At 40.6% G+C, this 17,877-nt stretch overlaps 1 protein-coding gene across 1 annotated transcript in view; it reads right to left on the reverse strand.

Moving 5' to 3' along the window:
- Positions 1–16,707: 16,707 nt before the first annotated feature.
- LOC139384022 (vacuolar protein sorting-associated protein 4B-like) overlaps positions 16,708–17,877 on the reverse strand; it is a 48,875-nt gene continuing 47,705 nt past the window's right edge. The window contains exon 3 of the mRNA XM_071128652.1: positions 16,708–17,282. Within this exon, the coding sequence (XP_070984753.1) occupies positions 17,181–17,282 (102 nt within the window). The 3' untranslated portion in view covers positions 16,708–17,180. The remainder of the gene's footprint in view (positions 17,283–17,877) is intronic.

The raw sequence follows: 17,877 nt of genomic DNA on the forward strand, positions 1-17,877 counted from the left end.
GTGGGGTATCTGCTGCCCCATAGACCTGCTGGCAGTGGGAAAGGTGTTAGCAGGTGACCACCAGGGACATCTATGATTGGCTGACACAGTCTTGGTTAGACCACATGTATTCTAAAGCAATATTCACCTGCTTTCATAGAGTAGGGATTCACTCCTTTGGGGACACTGCCAGTGTTCCCCTGATATCAATTTGTCCCCATCGGTGGAGGTGGTGGTACACACTTGTTCTGTAAAACACATCAACACATTTTCCAAATTGTTGGTAATATTAGCACAGTTGAAATACAATGGTTGTTCACTGTTTTTAATTTAATTTAAGTGTGTACTTCATCCTTGGGCTCAGTTTTGTTAACCCATCTGTGCAGAGTTGGATCCCAGACAATCTGAGGAAGAAGAGATTAGCAATGTGAAGCAAGCCACAATTTATTTTTATTTTTTAAATCCACTCAATTGTTTCTACATAGAATATAGTGTTAATAACCAGTTCCTTACAGATCTGTCTTTGTCCTCAGGTAGATGAACCTCCTTCTTATTAGCTCTTCCACTCCCAAAGACCCACCTGAGCCAGCCTCCACTGTTATTGTGAACAGCAGGGGTCTCGGGCTCAGCCCCCGGCCGGGTGCCAGTCTGGAACTGAGGGTTGGCATCGGAGTGTTCCGGCTTGGTGATGGACATCATAGCAGGATGCTCAACATATCTAAGTCGGACATCTGTAATAAGTGGGAGAAGTCAGGCCACACTGCTCATGTCACCATACAGAACAATTACTAGCTGACAGGTAGGAACGTCTCGCTCTGATACTCTGTTTACAACCCAATCTTAACCTACACGCAGTCACAGGGATTACTGGGAGGTTACTCCAGGACTCTGCCACCGCATTGTTTTGGTTGCAAAATCAACAATTCCCTGCATATTATGTGAGGGCTTACAAATGTGACCAATCACCAAACTATTTCTGCATAAAATAGTCACATCACAATATTATCGCATAGAACTGACAATTACCACAGTACAAAAAGAGGGCTCGCAATTTCAACCAATCACCACACATTTACTGCATAATATGGTTTAATCAAGCGACACATCAACACAGTTTTTTCCCTTGTCAGTGCATTTTTGCAACAAATTGGACAAAACAATTGCATATTGCAATGCAAAATGTCATGATTGTCGCTGCAAAATCTAGCATATTTATCCGCAAATATGAAAAAAATCCATGTGAAATCCTGGAGAGATTCACTGGAGTATGAAAATGTATAGACTCACTACTGTAAGTCGCTCTGGATAACAGTGTCTGCTAAATGACTCAAATGTAAAAGTACAATGGAGCTAAACATTTTTATGTAGAAAATGCATGAAAGTATTACAGCTATACACTCACATGAGCCATACATTTGATCTATCACAACTTATTCTCACAATAGTAATTTCTTTACTAATTAGGTAAGGTTAAGTGACCTCTTCTCTTGGAATAGAAATCCAAAATCCTGATGCTCTGAGGATCTTCTTCTTCGGCACAGTGATAGAAGCTGCTGGAAGAATCCCCTCCCTCTGTTCAGTGATGCTGGCTGCTGAGAGAATCCCATCCCTCTGTGCTGGGACACTGGCTGTTCGGACATTCCCCTCCCTCTGTGGCGGGATGAGGCCTGATGCTCGGAGGATCTCCAACCTCTGCACAGTGATGTTAGCTGCTGGGAGAATCCCCTCCCTCTGTGCAGGGACACTGGATGTTTGGAGGATACCCTCCCTCTGTGACAGGATGAGGCCTGATGCTCGGAGCATTTCCTCCCTCTGTGACGGGATGAGGCCTGATGCTCGTGGGATCTCCTCCCTCTGCACAGCAACTTTGACTGCTGTGATGATCTGCAGGTATAAATAGAGCATAAATTAATTCCCTAAAAAATCAACCACTTAGAATCTATAACATCATTACACTGAGTGTATTAAACATTAAGAACACCTTCTCTTTCAGTGACATAAACAAATCAGGTGAAAGCTATAGTCCCTTATTGATGTGAATTGTTAAATCTTCTTCTCAGTGTAGATGAAGGGGAGGGGGGGGCAGGTTAAAGAATGATTTTTAGACAATTGAGACATGGATTGTGTATGTGTGTCATTCAGAGGGTGAATGGGCAAGACCAAAGATGTAAGTCCCTTTGAACAGAGTATGGTAGTATGTGCCAGGTGCACCGGTTTGGGTCAAGAACTGCAATGCTGTTGGGTTTTTCAGCTCAACAGTTTTCCCTGAGTATCAACAATGGTCCACCACCAAAAGGGGGAAACTCAATAGGAAGGTGTTGTTAATGTTTTGTTCACTCAGTGTAGATCAATCCCTAGCATATACTTCCATTTGCATGTGTACTGATACTGTAAATACACAAATTATATTAATGTTATCTACAATATATTATAATACCGTAAGTCTCTCTGCTGCAGGGGCATTTCCTCCTACAATTTTGAGCTGATTTTCTTCACTTTAGCAATATTTTGTATCTTTGTTAATTTTAATTGTAATTGTGTTTGGAAAGGTACTGTTACTACAGGAGATGATGCTATCATAAAGCATTTGATGTAAGTATGTAGGACCCATAATGCTCACTGACTGAACATTCAAAATTACCATGGCAATTATTGACGCATTCACATGCTTTCGGAAACTTGGAACCTCAGAGTTAAAATGAATGTAAGTTATTAGCGTAGAGCTTCCTACTGGTTGATTCTGATACTTCACAAGTGGGAAACCTGAAATCCTCATTCCATAACGACTTAGCGAGTCAGAGAGTCAGAAATGTCCAAATTTTCTAGTTCCGACTTGAAGGGCCTTCTATGATGTAGGGCAGGTCAGTAACCAAATTATTTTACTGTCCCCAGTCGCACACAGACTTTTATGGTCACACAAGTTGCCACTCATTCAAAATGAGTAGCCTAACAATTATTTACGTGGCCCCAGGTACATTTGCAACCAAATTATTTTTGTGTGAGAAATCAATAATAGTTGCACACACAGGGTAACAGTGAGCAATGAGCAAGATAAGCATAGACGGGAAGTTGACAATAGCTTATTATTAGTGTAAATAAACTGTATTTCTATGGTTGCAGTCCTCAAAGATTGAATTGCATTGAATTGAATTAATCAGATCCAATGATTTTCCGCCCGTAGGGTGGGGTACCACTAGTCATCATTATTATAATCACCATCTCAATCATTATCACCATACCATCATAGACTTATTCTTCTGTATCTGAGACTCATCTGACACTACCTTAGATATGGCAGTCTGCAACTCAATACACTGCCCCTGCATGGTGTTCAGCGTCCCCTGCATGTGGTTAATCGAATGCTTAATGTTCAGCAGGATCTGAATCTCAAGCCTGCAAGAAATCAGGTGGTTCAACATACTGAGATGACGAGAGCCTTCAGACCATGCCCATTGGACCATCTTCAGGATTCTTTCTCACTTAACACCAATCACATGAAAGGTATCCATGATTCTTGGTCAGAAGCTGGAATTATTGCTACACAGCTTTCAGGCGACTTTATGTCTTGGGCCTGGATGAATCATTGAAATACAAGTAATAATGTGAATTTGTGATGCATAATTGCCATTGTAATTTGGAATATTCCATCAAAGTTATTTTTTTGACAGTCAAAACAACTAACTCTTACGATTAATCACTTGACTTGAGTAATTTGAGTTAACGGAAATAGCTACTTTATATTCTGACCTAGACACTGACTTGTGCAATGCCTAATGCATAAACTATGCGTGTTATTGGCTCATCATAGTATATAGCCGAGGGTCTCATAGTCCAAAAACAGCATTGGCCATTGGACTGCTCAGTCAAAACAACACATTTACGATTAATCACTTGACTGGAGTAACTTGAGTTCGGGAAACTAAAACATTAAAAGTAGGCTATAGCTTGACGCATATTCTTACCTTGGACAAGCTATCCAAAAGGCCTAACCAGTCTTGCTTGAAGATACCGTTAGGCAGATAAAAGCGCGGTACGGTTTGAGACACGGTATTGTGAATCTGTCACACTGATATAAAAGCACGTTTTCATTTATGATTTACACTGTAGAATGACCTGCAAGCCAATCAGAATCGAGTTTTAAACTACACAGTGGGTTCCATGGAACGTCACAAACATAATTGTCCACTTGCGTCACAGATTAAAGTCATTGAACATGGGTTTAATAGCTATATTGGCTATATGTACAGTAAATGCACATCGTATTGAATTGAGATTACACCGACTGCACCACTGAAACTATTTAGCCTAATCCTTTGAGGATCATATGTCAAATGTCAGAATCATGGCACATGAAAACATAATGAAATTGACTGCAGATTATACAATTCACTGTGACACAATATCCATGTAATTTCAATTAAATTACGTTGAACCAACGTGGAATAAACATTGAATTGATTTATGTGCCCATTGGGAAGTGATCAAATCGAAATGATTGAATACATACAGTATTACAAAGAAAGTGCTCGAAAAAGTCTAATTTCCCTGGGCCACCCAAAAGAAAAAATGTATGTACGCATTACTGTAAATCGTTTTGGATGAAAGCGTCTGCTTTCAGATCTCTGACTCTCACACATATTTACAATCTCGCGATGTTTATTTCTGGCGCTTTCACGTTGCGGGATTTCGTGAAGTAATTGATGCGCAGGAGAGCTTCATGAAATCAGCGACATTAACGGTTCCAAATCGAGCAAAAAGCTTCAAATTCAAAATCCATCGTTCACAAATTGTGGCATATTTTCTGTTTCAAGATGCGTTCTGTTAAGTTTCTCTGATCTCTGAAAAGTAATTTAGGTTTTCAATATTCTTTATTAAATAATATCTGTCATAATAGTTTAATTTCCATTCCACTAGATGGGACTATCCCCTATGGTCCTCCCTGTCAGGGGTCTGAGGATTCTGAAACAAAATAGTGTAGGCTCTTGAAACGCATCGGTGTGTTGGTAGATGTGCTGTACATTGTTATAAACACTTATTACACTGCTATAGACTTATTATCAATGTCACTCCCTGTTATGAACACATATTACAGTATAAATGATGATCCTGTGTAGAGCATGCCGATCCCACCACCAGGGTTGTGGGTTCGATTCCCGGGGAAACCCATACGTAAAATGTATGTGAAAATGACTGTAAGTCGCTTTGAATGAAAGCATCTGCTAAATGTCATATATTATGATTACCTTGTTTAAACAACAGACCTACAATGTGAAAGTCTATTGCTTTTTCAAATGAATATTTGTGTTGGAACTTGACATCAGTTGGAAAGGCAGTGCATGTATCTGTTGAATTACTACCTGATTCAAAAGTTGTGGACAGAAATGTGGGTATACTATAATACAAGTAAAAAATAAAATAATGACCAGGACATCTTGTTCTTTTTGAATTCAGGTTTTATTAAGTCAGGGTAGCTTGGTGATCGTGGCTACGTGTAACAGCATTGAGATCCCCTCTGGAAACAGAACTGAATTGAGTATTACTAAACCAATATACCCTGAACTATACAGACACACAGCAATGTAGTGCTGCTGACCTGGGTTCCAGACCCACTAGGGGAGTCACCCTGCAGACCCACTAAGGGGCGGCACGTAGCCTCAAGTTTAGATCATTGGGCCAGTTACCGAAAGATTGCTGGCTCAAATACCGGAGCCGACAAAGTGAAAAAATAAGGCACTTGTGGGTGTCTCAGAGGGAGTTGGGATATGCAAAAAAACAACAATTGTGTGTAAGTTAAAATGCTCCATCATTCTTGTCAATGCAGGTTCGTAGTGTTGTAATACTGTTGTAATACTGTAGCTACTATTTGACTGGAGTTGGGTCTTGATAGGAGCGACTGAGTAAGGAGTAGTAAAGCCCCTGCCAACCAGGACCTCTCAACCCTCCTGTTCTAAGTCCTCTGTGAACTTCCTGACCTTGAATAAGACCTCTATGTTGACTGTGGGTTGCGTGGTGGATAGTGAGCACAGCATGTCAGACTGGAGGGCCGAGGGACACACACAGAAGACAAACAAAATCATGAGCATGGTTCAGAAATTACACAAATGTGAGAGTCAGTTTGAAATGCCTGGATGTGTATGTTGAAACAGCATGTTCCAGTATGTTTGTGAGCAGTGAATGTGAGTGGGTCTGTGCTGTGAATGTGTGTTTCTCACCATGCAGATGATGGGCTCCAGCAGCTTGTCGCTAGGCACATCCATCCAGGTCAATTCTATGGCTGCCGGGTCACCTGGCGAGCACGGGGTCAGAAGGTCATCCACCATCAACTGACTGGTGGCACAGGATGTCCCTCGCACCTAGAGTACCATCACAAACAACAAAATATCTTAAAATCTCCTTAATTGTAGAGAAAGAGATACACATTTAGTGTGCTGTACAGAGTGGACTTCAATAGTTACCATACAGTATTAGTAGAAACGTTTTAAATAAATCACAAATGACTGAAATGACAGTATAGACAGAGAGATAGTCCTATGTGTTCATCTTATTATATTTCTACAATGCCAAAACAGTGTGTGTTATTTGCAACGAAACTGTCCCTGTTTGTAAATAATTAACTCTGAGACGTCCGTAGGGATCTGAGCATTGTACTTTCAAGTTAGGCCTACCTTTCCACCCCAGACCGAGTAGGCCTACTGACGCAGAAAAATGTAAGCTTCAACTGCTGGCTAATCTTCTTCCTTGGCTTAACCCAACGAGAGGTCACAAGTGTTTCCCTAAAAGCTGTCTGGGTTTAAATGTATTTTATTGTACAGAGTGTGAATAGCTTAATCAATTGATAGTGTCAGATTCGATTATATCCAAAGCAAATGAAACAACAATATCCCCATATGCATCAGAGTCACGTCTTTCCCAGTTATTCCTATTTTACAGCTTGTTTCTAGCATTAAGAATCGCGGACCAAAGTGTTGTTATAGATAACTGTATATAATCACATCTGTTTCATTTTCCTCGAAATATTAAACTAATAGTGGGTAGGCCTGTACTTTTTGCCCTTTTCTTTAAGAAAAGGTAGGCCTATGGCATACCCTCTCATACACACTAACTTCAAGTCTTAACAGACACAGAGGTGGGCTATTTAAAGAGTGCATGGCGGGTGGAGGAATTGACTAACATATCTATGGATATAGCAGCCGATAGCCTAATTTCATCAGTCAAACCGGTAGGCCTGCCTCTTATTTCTTAAATAGGAAGAAATAGGCTCCAACACATATCCCTAATTAAAATGAAGACGTTTAAAATGAATGATGTTTACTCAAATTTGCATACTTTCAGCACCATGAGCTGTCCATTTCCAATTGTTTGTGCCGTGGCTGCTGCTTCAAGTTTCAGCACCACAATGTAAGTTACTTGAATCTGACTTCTTGTGAGGTCAATAACTCTGATAAACCTTTTTTGATATCCTCAGAGGACCGTTATTATCATGTTTTAACCACTCCTTCATTATTACTGAAACACGATTCAAAGTGGTAAATATAAAGATCCAGTCCATAAAAAAATTGGAGGCCCCTTAAACTTCAGTGTTGTGATGCAAAAATGCTAGCAAAATGTATAGCGCATAGAATTAAAAAGGTGTTGTTGGACATTATTCATTCTAATCAGACAGGTTTTTTACATGGACAATATATTGGAGATCATATAAAGCAAGTACTGCAACCAATAGAACACTATGAAAAATCAGGGAAACCAGGCCTGCTATTCATAGCTGACTTTTAAAAGGCTTTTCATAAAGTACGCCTGGAGTTTATATATTAATGCCTGGAACATTTAAATTTTGGACAATCTCTTATAAAATGGGTTAAAATCATGTATAGTAACCGTAGGTGAAAAATAGTTGTACGGATGTACGCTGAGAGTCGGGAAGCAAGTTCAGGGAATGAATACATTTAATTAATAAATAAATGAACAAACAAGGAACACAAACAGCGCACTGACATGAAACAGCAACCATGACTAATGGGGGTAGAAACCAAAGGGAGGGACATATAAAGGGCAGGTAATCAAGGAGGTGATGGAGTCCAGGTGAGTGTCATAATGCGTGTAAGGCTGGTGACAGGTGTGCGCCATAACGAACAGCTTGGTGACCTAGAGGCCGGAGAGGGAGCACATGTGACAATAGTAAATAATGGCTACTTCTCATAAAAGAAGGTTGTCCACTATCGGCATATCTATTTATTATGGCCATCGAAAAGTTAGCTATTAAAATCCGATCCTACAATAATATCAAGGGATTAGAAATCCCACCACCTGCCAACCCCTCTTTACACTGCTGCTACTCTCTGTTCATCATATATGCATAGTCACTTTAACCATATTTACATGTACATTCTACCTCAATCAGCCTGACTAACCGGTGTCTGTATGTAGCCTCGCTAGTTTTATAGCCTCACTACTGTATTTTTCACTGTCTTCTTACTGTTGTTTTTATTTCTTAACCTACCTATTGTTCACCTAATACCTTTTTTTTGCACTATTGGTTAGAACCTGTAAGTAAGCATTTCACTGCGGTATTCGGCGCATGTGACAAATATACTTTGATTTGATTCATGCTGTTCTGTGCTGATGGCTGTTGGAGAGGACAGCGGCAGCTGAGTAAGATGGGGCCTTTTATGGCCCTGCCTCTGGGAGCCTGTCTGCTTGTGACATGATGAGAGAGTGAGAGGGCCTTCCTGTAAGATATTTTGTGCTACAAACATACTTCTATTTGAAGAGGTTTTTGACCATTCAGGGACCTACTATCAAACAGTCATGAAATCATAAAAATGATTGTCTACACAAAAGAATGTGAATTTGATCCCCCCCAATTTTTTTGGGCCAAGTTATATGCATGAAAATAAAGATGCTTTAAAATATATGACATTTTGGAGAGATTTTTGGACAGTATAGGGGCCTCCTAGGCCTTGTTATGGATACATGTCTATTTAGATAGGTTGGTATAAGATATCTGCTCCATTTTTGGGTCCCATGTTGACAAGATGTTGGGGAATCACTGGAGGGAAATATTGACCAACTGAGCATCTCAGTGTACATCTCAATAAACACAATAGGTGTTTTGTTACATTTCAGTCTTCTGTGAAATATTTAAAGTGTCATATTGGGATGCAAACTCAAAAATGTAAACTCTGTTACTGTTTTCTTATTTTTTAAGCCCCTGACCATGTGTGTGAGGTGTATACAGGATGTACATAAATGGGCATAAACACGTGGCACAGAAAATAAAAATATTGACATTTAGGAATTGAAAATGCATCTAAATATATTTTGTTGTGTCTTTTTTTAACCTTTATTTAACAAGGCAAGTCAGTTAATTAAGAACAAATTCTTTTTTTCAATGATGGGTTAACTGCCTGTTCAGGGGCAGAACGACAGAACAACAACTCGGGGGTTTGAACTTGCAACCTTCAGGTTACTAGTCCAACGCTGTAACCACTAGGCTACCCTGCCGCCGTCTACGGAATACATAAATAAATGTTTTTGTTTTGTTTAAATATGTGTATAAAATATACTTTCCTGTACAGTAAGTAAATGTAAGAAATCCAGAAAGCATGAAAAAATGTTTTTGTAATGTCTAAAATAAAATATATGCATATAATATTTATTTGTCTGTACAGTAAGTAACGTAAATGCAGAAGCAATAAGAATTGTAAATGATGATAGAACACATCAAATTCATGTGAACATGAGGACACAAAGGAGATATTTAATTAAAAGATCATATTTTAATACATTTTTAATGCTGAAAAAATCTATGTATGGCAAATCCAATTTGGGAAAATGGCCTGTTGGACAAAAATGAAAAAATAGTTAACATCCTTGCTACTTCAGCCATTTGCGATGTGAAAGTCAAATCACAGTTAATGATGAATGGATACAATTTGGAAGGATTTTCCAGAGTCATACCTCAGTAGGGTAGAGTGTCAGGTGGCACAACCATTGGTGCCATGAGGTCAAAGTGTGAAGGAGGGAGCAAGCCAGAGAGCTGTCTAGGAAGCAGTCCAGCCCCATGGCTTGTAGGCTTTGAGTTGGTCCCATCATTGTAATGCATTGTGGGGTATCTGCTGCCCCATAGACCTGCTGGCAGTGGGAAAGGTGTTAGCGAGGAGACCACCAGGGACATCTATGATTCGCTGACACAGTCTTGGTTAGACCACATGTATTCTAAAGCAATATTCACCTGCTTTCATAGAGTAGGGATTCACTCCTTTGGGGACACTGCCAGTGTTCCCCTGATATCCATGTGTCCCCATCGGTGGAGGTGGTGGTACACACTTGTTCTGTAAAACACATCAACACATTTTCCAAATTGTTGGTAATATTAGCACAGTTGAAATACAATGGTTGTTCACTGTTTTTAATTTAATTTAATTGAAGTGTGTACTTCAGCCTTGGGCTCAGTTTTGTTAACCCATCTGTGCAGAGTTGGATCCCAGACAATCTGAGGAAGAAGAGATTAGCAATGTGAAGCAAGCCACAATTTATTTTTATTTTTTAAATCCACTCAATTGTCTCTACATAGAATATAGTGTTAATAACCAGTTCCTTACAGATCTGTTTTTGTCCTCAGGTAGATGAACCTCCTTCTTATTAGCTCTTCCACTCCCAAAGACCCACCTGAGCCAGCCTCCACTGTTATTGTGAACAGCAGGGGTCTCGGGCTCAGCTACCGGCCGGGTGCCAGTCTGGAACTGAGGGTTGGCATCGGAGTGTTCCGGCTTGGTGATGGACATCATAGCAGGATGCTCAACATATCTAAGTCGGACATCTGTAATAAGTGGGAGAAGTCAGGCCACTCTGCTCATGTCACCATACAGAACAATTACTAGCTGACAGGTAGGAACGTCTCGCTCTGATACTCTGTTTACAACCCAATCTTAACCTACACGCAGTCACAGGGATTACTGGGAGGTTACTCCAGGACTCTGCCACCGCATTGTTTTGGTTGCAAAATGAACAATTCCCTGCATATTATGTGAGGGCCAATAACCAAACTATTTCTGCATAAAATAGTCACATCACAATATTATCGCATAGAACTGACAATTACCACAGTACAAAAAGAGGGCTCGCAATTTCAACCAATCACCGCACATTTACTGCATAATATGGTTCAATCAAGCGACACATCAACACAGTTTTTTCCCTTGTCAGCACATTTTTGCAACAAATTGGACAAAACAATTGCATATTGCAATGCAAAATGTCATGATTGTCGCTGCAAAATCTAGCATATTTATCCGCAAATATGAAAAAAATCCATGTGAAATCCTGGAGAGATTTACTGGAGTATGAAAATGTATAGACTCGCTCTGGATAACAGTGTCTGCTAAATGACTCAAATGTAAAAGTACAATGGAGCTAAACATTTTTATGTAGAAAATGCATGAAAGTATTACAGCTATACACTCACACGAGCCATACATTTGATCTATCACAACTTATTCTCACAATAGTAATTTCTTTACTAATTAGGTAAGGTTAAGTGACCTCTTCTCTTGGAATAGAAATCCACAGGTGGAGTACACGCTCCACCATCCCATTTCCGCAGTGGTGCCAACATGGGGATGATGGAAGGTGGTTGTGGATGAATGTTTTCATTCTTCACAGGGACACTGGCTGTGAGGAGGATCTCCTCCCTCTCTTCAGAGATGAGGCCTGATGCTCGGAGGATCTCCTCCCTCTGTGCAGGGACATTGGCTGTTTGGAGGATACCCTCCCTTGGTGGCGGGATGAGGCCTGATGCTCGGAAGATCCCCTCCCTCTGTGCAGGGACACTGGCTGTTTGGAGGATACCCTCCCTCTGTGATGGGATGAGGCCTGATGCTCGGAGGAGCTCCTCCCTCTGTGCAGGGACACTGGCTGTTTGGAGGATACCCTCCCTCAGTGGCGGGATGAGGCCTGATGCTCGGAGGATCTCCTCCCTCTCAGCAGGGACACTGGCCTTTGGGACGATCCCCTCCCTGTGCACAGGGACGCTGACCATTGGGACGATTCCCTTCCTCTGCGCAGTGACACTGGCCATCAGGTGGATCAACTCCTTTTGTGCAGGAATGAGGCCTGATGCTCTGCGGATCTTCTTCTTCGGCACAGTGATAGAAGCTGCTGGAAGAATCCCCTCCCTCTGTTCAGTGATGCTGGCTGCTGAGAGAATCCCATCCCTTTGTGCTGGGACACTGGCTGTTCGGACATTCCCCTCCCTCTGTGGCGGGATGAGGCCTGATGCTCGGAGGATCTCCAACCTCTCAGCAGGGACACTAGCCTTTGGGACGATCCCCTCCCTGTGCGCAGGGACGCTGACCATTGGGACGATTCCCTTCCTCTGCGCAGTGACACTGGCCATCAGGTGGATCAACTCCTTTTGTGCAGAAATGAGGCCTGATGCTCTGAGGATCTTCTCCTTTCGCACAGTGACAGTAGCTGCAGTAGCTGCTGGAAGAATCCCCTCCCTCTGTGCAGGGACACTGGCTGTGAGGCGGATGTCCTCCCTCTCTTCAGGGATGAGGCCTGATGCTCGGAGGATCTCCTCCCTCTGCACAGCAACTTCGGCTGCTGTGATGATCTGCAGGTATAAATAGAGCATAAATGAATTCCCTAAAAAATCAACCACTTAGAATCTATAACATCATTACACTGAGTGTATTAAACATTAAGAACACCTTCTCTTTCAGTGACATAGACAAATCAGATGAAAGCTATAGTCCCTTATTGATGTGAATTGTTAAATCTTCTTCTCAGTGTAGATGAAGGGGGGGGGGGGGGCAGGTTAAAGAATGATTTTTAGACAATTGAGACATGGATTGTGTATGTGTGTCATTCAGAGGGTGAATGGGCAAGACCAAAGATTTAAGTCCCTTTGAACAGAGTATGGTAGTATGTGCCAGGTGCACCGGTTTGGGTCAAGAACTGCAATGCTGTTGGGTTTTTCAGCTCAACAGTTTTCCCTGAGTATCAACAATGGTCCACCACCAAAGGGGGGAAACTCAATAGGAAGGTGTTGTTAATGTTTTGTTCACTCAGTGTAGATCAATCCCTAGCATATACTTCCATTTGCATGTGTACTGATACTGTAAATACACAAATTATATTAATGTTATCTACAATATATTATAATACCGTAAGTCTCCCTGCTGCAGGGGCATTTCCTCCTACAATTTTGAGCTGATTTTCTTCACTTTAGCAATATTTTGTATCTTTGTTAATTTTAATTGTAATTGTGTTTGGAAAGGTACTGTTACTACAGGAGATGATGCTATCATAAAGCATTTGATGTAAGTATGTAGGACAATTACCCATAATGCTCACTGACTGAACATTCAAAATTACCATGGCAATTATTGACGCATTCACATGCTTTCGGAAACTTGGAACCTCAGAGTTAAAATGAATGTAAGTTAATAGCGTAGAGCTTCCTACTGGTTGATTCTGATACTTCACAAGTGGGAAACCTGAAATCCTCATTCCATAACGACTTAGCGAGTCAGAGAGTCAGAAATGTCCGAATTTTCTAGTTCCGACTTGAAGGGCCTTCTATGATGTAGGGCAGGTCAGTAACCACATTATTTTACTGTCCCCAGTCGCACACAGACTTTTATGGTCACACAAGTTGCCACTCATTCAAAATGAGTAGCCTAACAATTATTTACGTGGCCCCAGGTACATTTGCAACCAAATTATTTTTGTGTGAGAAATCAATAATAGTTGCACACATAGGGTAACAGTGAGCAATGAGCAAGATAAGCATAGACGGGAAGTTGACAATAGCTTATTATTAGTGTAAATAAACTGTATTTCTATGGTTGCAGTCCTCAAAGATTGAATTGCATTGAATTGAATTAATCAGATCCAATGATTTACCGCCCGTAGGGTGGGGTACCGCTAGTCATCATTATTATAATCACCATCTCAATCATTATCACCATACCATCATAGACTTATTCTTCTGTATCTGAGACTCATCTGACACTACCTTAGATATGGCAGTCTGCAACTCAATACACTGCCCCTGCATGGTGTTCAGCGTCCCCTGCATGTGGTTAATCGAATGCTTAACATCGTTCAGCAGGATCTGAATCTCAAGCCTGCAAGAAATCAGGTGGTTCAACATACTGAGATGACGAGAGGCTTCAGACCATGCCCATTGGACCATCTTTAGGATTCTTTCTCACTTAACACCAATCTTATTAGGAATGTAACTTTGTGCAGAAGATGTTACTATAGTGTTATTTAGAAGGAAAAAAGTGTACTTTGTCAGGCGCCAAAAGGGTGACGGCATGTCTCCCTGCTCCAGTGAGCTCTGCTGACAGGTCTTGCTCACTGTTGGAGGAACGGGAGCCAAATTAGAGGAAAAATATCTATGGTTGTTCAGCAATGAAACATTCATGGCATAATGGGGATTGTTCTTCCCTGTGAAAAGAATAAAAACAGCTGGGATTTACTTTCTCACTTTTAGATAATGTAATACAATCTTTAAACCCATCAGAAGTGTAGTGCTTACCTCCATGAAAATGTTGGTCCCTGTTATTTTGGGCGGCATTGTCCCAATGTTGACCACTAGTTCCAACTTGTGATGAGAAGGTCTTGATGAAACGATCAAGTCAACATTTTGTTAGACATTTCAGAGATAGCATTAACAGTTGTACATGAGACAGTGCTTCCAGATATTGAGGTATCTTCCTTCTGAGGTATGTAAAAAAAATCTGGTGTGTGAGTACTCACATGAAAGGTATCCATGATTCTTGGTCAGAAGCTGGAATTATTGCTACACAGCTTTCAGGCGACTTTATGTCTTGGGCCTGGATGAATCATTGAAATACAAGTAATAATGTGAATTTGTGATGCATAATTGCCATTGTAATTTGGAATATTCCATCAAAGTTATTTTTTTGACAGTCAAAACAACTAACTCTTACGATTAATCACTTGACTTGAGTAATTTGAGTTAACGGAAATAGCTACTTTATATTCTGACCTAGACACTGACTTGTGCAATGCCTAATGCATAAACTATGCGTGTTATTGGCTCATCATAGTATATAGCCGAGGGTCTCATAGTCCAAAAACAGCATTGGCCATTGGACTGCTCAGTCAAAACAACAAATTTACGATTAATCACTTGACTGGAGTAACTTGAGTTCGGGAAACTAAAACATTAAAAGTAGGCTATAGCTTGACGCATATTCTTACCTTGGACAAGCTATCCAAAAGGCCTAACCAGTCTTGCTTGAAGATACCGTTAGGCAGATAAAAGTGCAGTACGGTTTGAGAGACGGTATTGTGAATCTGTCACACTGATATAAAAGCACGTTTTCATTTATGATTTACACTGTAGAATGACCTGCAAGCCAATCAGAATCGAGTTTTAAACTACACGGTGGGTTCCATGGAACGTCACAAACATAATTGTCCACTTGCGTCACAGATTAAAGTCATTGAACATGGGTTTAATAGCTATATTTGCTATATGTACAGTACATGCACATCGTATTGAATTGAGATTACACCGACTGCACCACTGAAACTATTTAGCCTAATCCTTTGAGGATCATATGTCAAATGTCAGAATCATGGCACATGAAAACATAATGAAATTGACTGCAGATTATACAATTCACTGTGACACAATATCCATGTCATTTCAAATAAATTACGTTGAACCAACGTGGAATAAACATTGAATTGATGTATTTGGGAAGTGATCAAATCGAAATGATTGAATACATACAGTATTACAAAGAAAGACATACAAAAATAGCTTCGAAAGGCTCGAAAAAGTCTAATTTCCATGGGCCACCCAAAATAAAAAATGTATGTACGCATTACTGTAAATCGTTTTGGATGAAAGCGTCTGCTTTCAAATCTGTGACTCTCACACATATTTACAATCTCGCGATGTTTTTTCTGGCGCTTTCACGTTGCGGGATTTCGTGAAGTAATTGATGCGCAGGAGAGCTTCATGAAATCAGCGACATTATCGGTTCCAAATCGAGCAAAAAGCTTCAATTTAGAAGTCCATCGTTCACAAATTGTGGCATATTTTCTGTTTCAAGATGCGTTCTGTTAAGTTTCTCTGATCTCTGAAAAGTAATTTAGGTTTTCAATATTCTTTATTAAATAATATCTGGAATAATAGTTTAATTTCCATTCCACTAGATGGCACTATCCCCTATGCTACTCCCTGTCAGGGGTCTGAGGATTCTGAAACAAAATAGTGTAGGCTCTTGAAACGCATCGGTGTGTTGGTAGATGTGCTGTACATTGTTATAAACACTTATTACACTGCTATAGACTTATTATCAATGTCACTCCCTGTTATAAACACATATTACAGTATAAATGATGATCCTGTGTAGAGCATGCCGATCCCACCACCAGGGTTGTGGGTTCGATTCCCGGGGAAACCCATACGTAAAATGTATGTGCAAATGACTGTAAGTCGCTTTGAATGAAAGCATCTGCTAAATGTCATATATTATGATTACATTGTTTAAACAACAGACCTACAATGTGAAAGTCTATTGCTTTTTCAAATGAATATTTGTGTTGGAACTTGACATCAGTTGGAAAGGCAGCACATGTATCTGTTGAATTACTACCTGATTCAAAAGTTGTGGACAGAAATGTGGGTATACTATAATACAAGTAAAAAATAAAATAATGACAAGCACATCTTGTTCCTTTTGAATTCAGGTTTTATTAAGTCAGGGTAGCTTGGTGATCGTGGCTACCTGTAACAGCATTGAGATCCCCTCTGGAAACAGAACTGAATTGAGTATTACTAAACCAATATACCCTCAACTATACAGACACACAGCAATGTAGTGCTGCTGACCTGGGTTCCAGACCCACTAGGGGAGTCACCCTGCAGACCCACTAAGGGGCCTCAAGTTTAGATCATTGGGCCAGTTATCGAAAGATTGCTGGCTTAAATACCGGAGCTGACAAAGTGAGAAAATAAGGCACTTGTGGGTGTCTCAGAGGGAGTTGGGATATGCAAAAAAACAACAATTGTGTGTAAGTTAAAATGCTCCATTATTCTTGTCAATGCAGATTCGTAGTGTTGTAATACTGTAGCTACTATTTGACTGGAGTTGGGTCTTGATAGGAGAGACTGAGTAAGGAGTAATAAAGCCCCTGCCAACCAGGACCTCTCAACCCTCCTGCTCTAAGTCCTCTGTGAACTTCCTGACCTTGAACAAGACCTCCATGTTGACTGTGGGTTGTGTGGTGGATAGTGAGCACAGCACGTCAGACTGGAGGATAGAGGGACACACACAGAAGACAAACAAAATCATGAGCATGGTTCAGAAATTACACAAATGTGAGAGTCAGTTTGAAATGCCTGGATGTGTATGTTGAAACAGCATGTTCCAGTATGTTTGTGAGCAGTGAATGTGCTGTGAATGTGTGTTTCTCACCATGCAGATGATGGGCTCCAGCAGCTTGTCGCTAGGCACATCCATCCAGGTCAATTCTATGGCAGCCGGGTCACCTGGCGAGCACGGGGTCAGAAGGTGATCCACCATCAATTGACTGGTGGCACAGGATGTCCCTCGCACCTAGAGTACCATCACAAACAACAAAATATCTTAAAATCTCCTAAATTGTAGAGAAAGAGATACACCTTTAGTGTGCTGTACAAGAGTGGACTTCAATAGTTACCATACAGTATTAGTAGAAACGTTTTAAATAAATCACAAATGACTGAAATGACAGTATAGACAGAGAGATAGTCCTATGTGTTCATCTTATTATATTTCTACAATGCCAAAACAGTGTGTGTTATTTGCAACAAAACTGTCCCTGTTTGTAAATAATTAACTCTGAGACGTCAATAGGGATCTGAGC

The sequence above is a fragment of the Oncorhynchus clarkii genome, chromosome 25 (genome assembly GCF_045791955.1).
Source record: "Oncorhynchus clarkii lewisi isolate Uvic-CL-2024 chromosome 25, UVic_Ocla_1.0, whole genome shotgun sequence".
In the NCBI taxonomy this organism is placed as follows: Eukaryota; Metazoa; Chordata; class Actinopteri; order Salmoniformes; family Salmonidae; genus Oncorhynchus; species Oncorhynchus clarkii.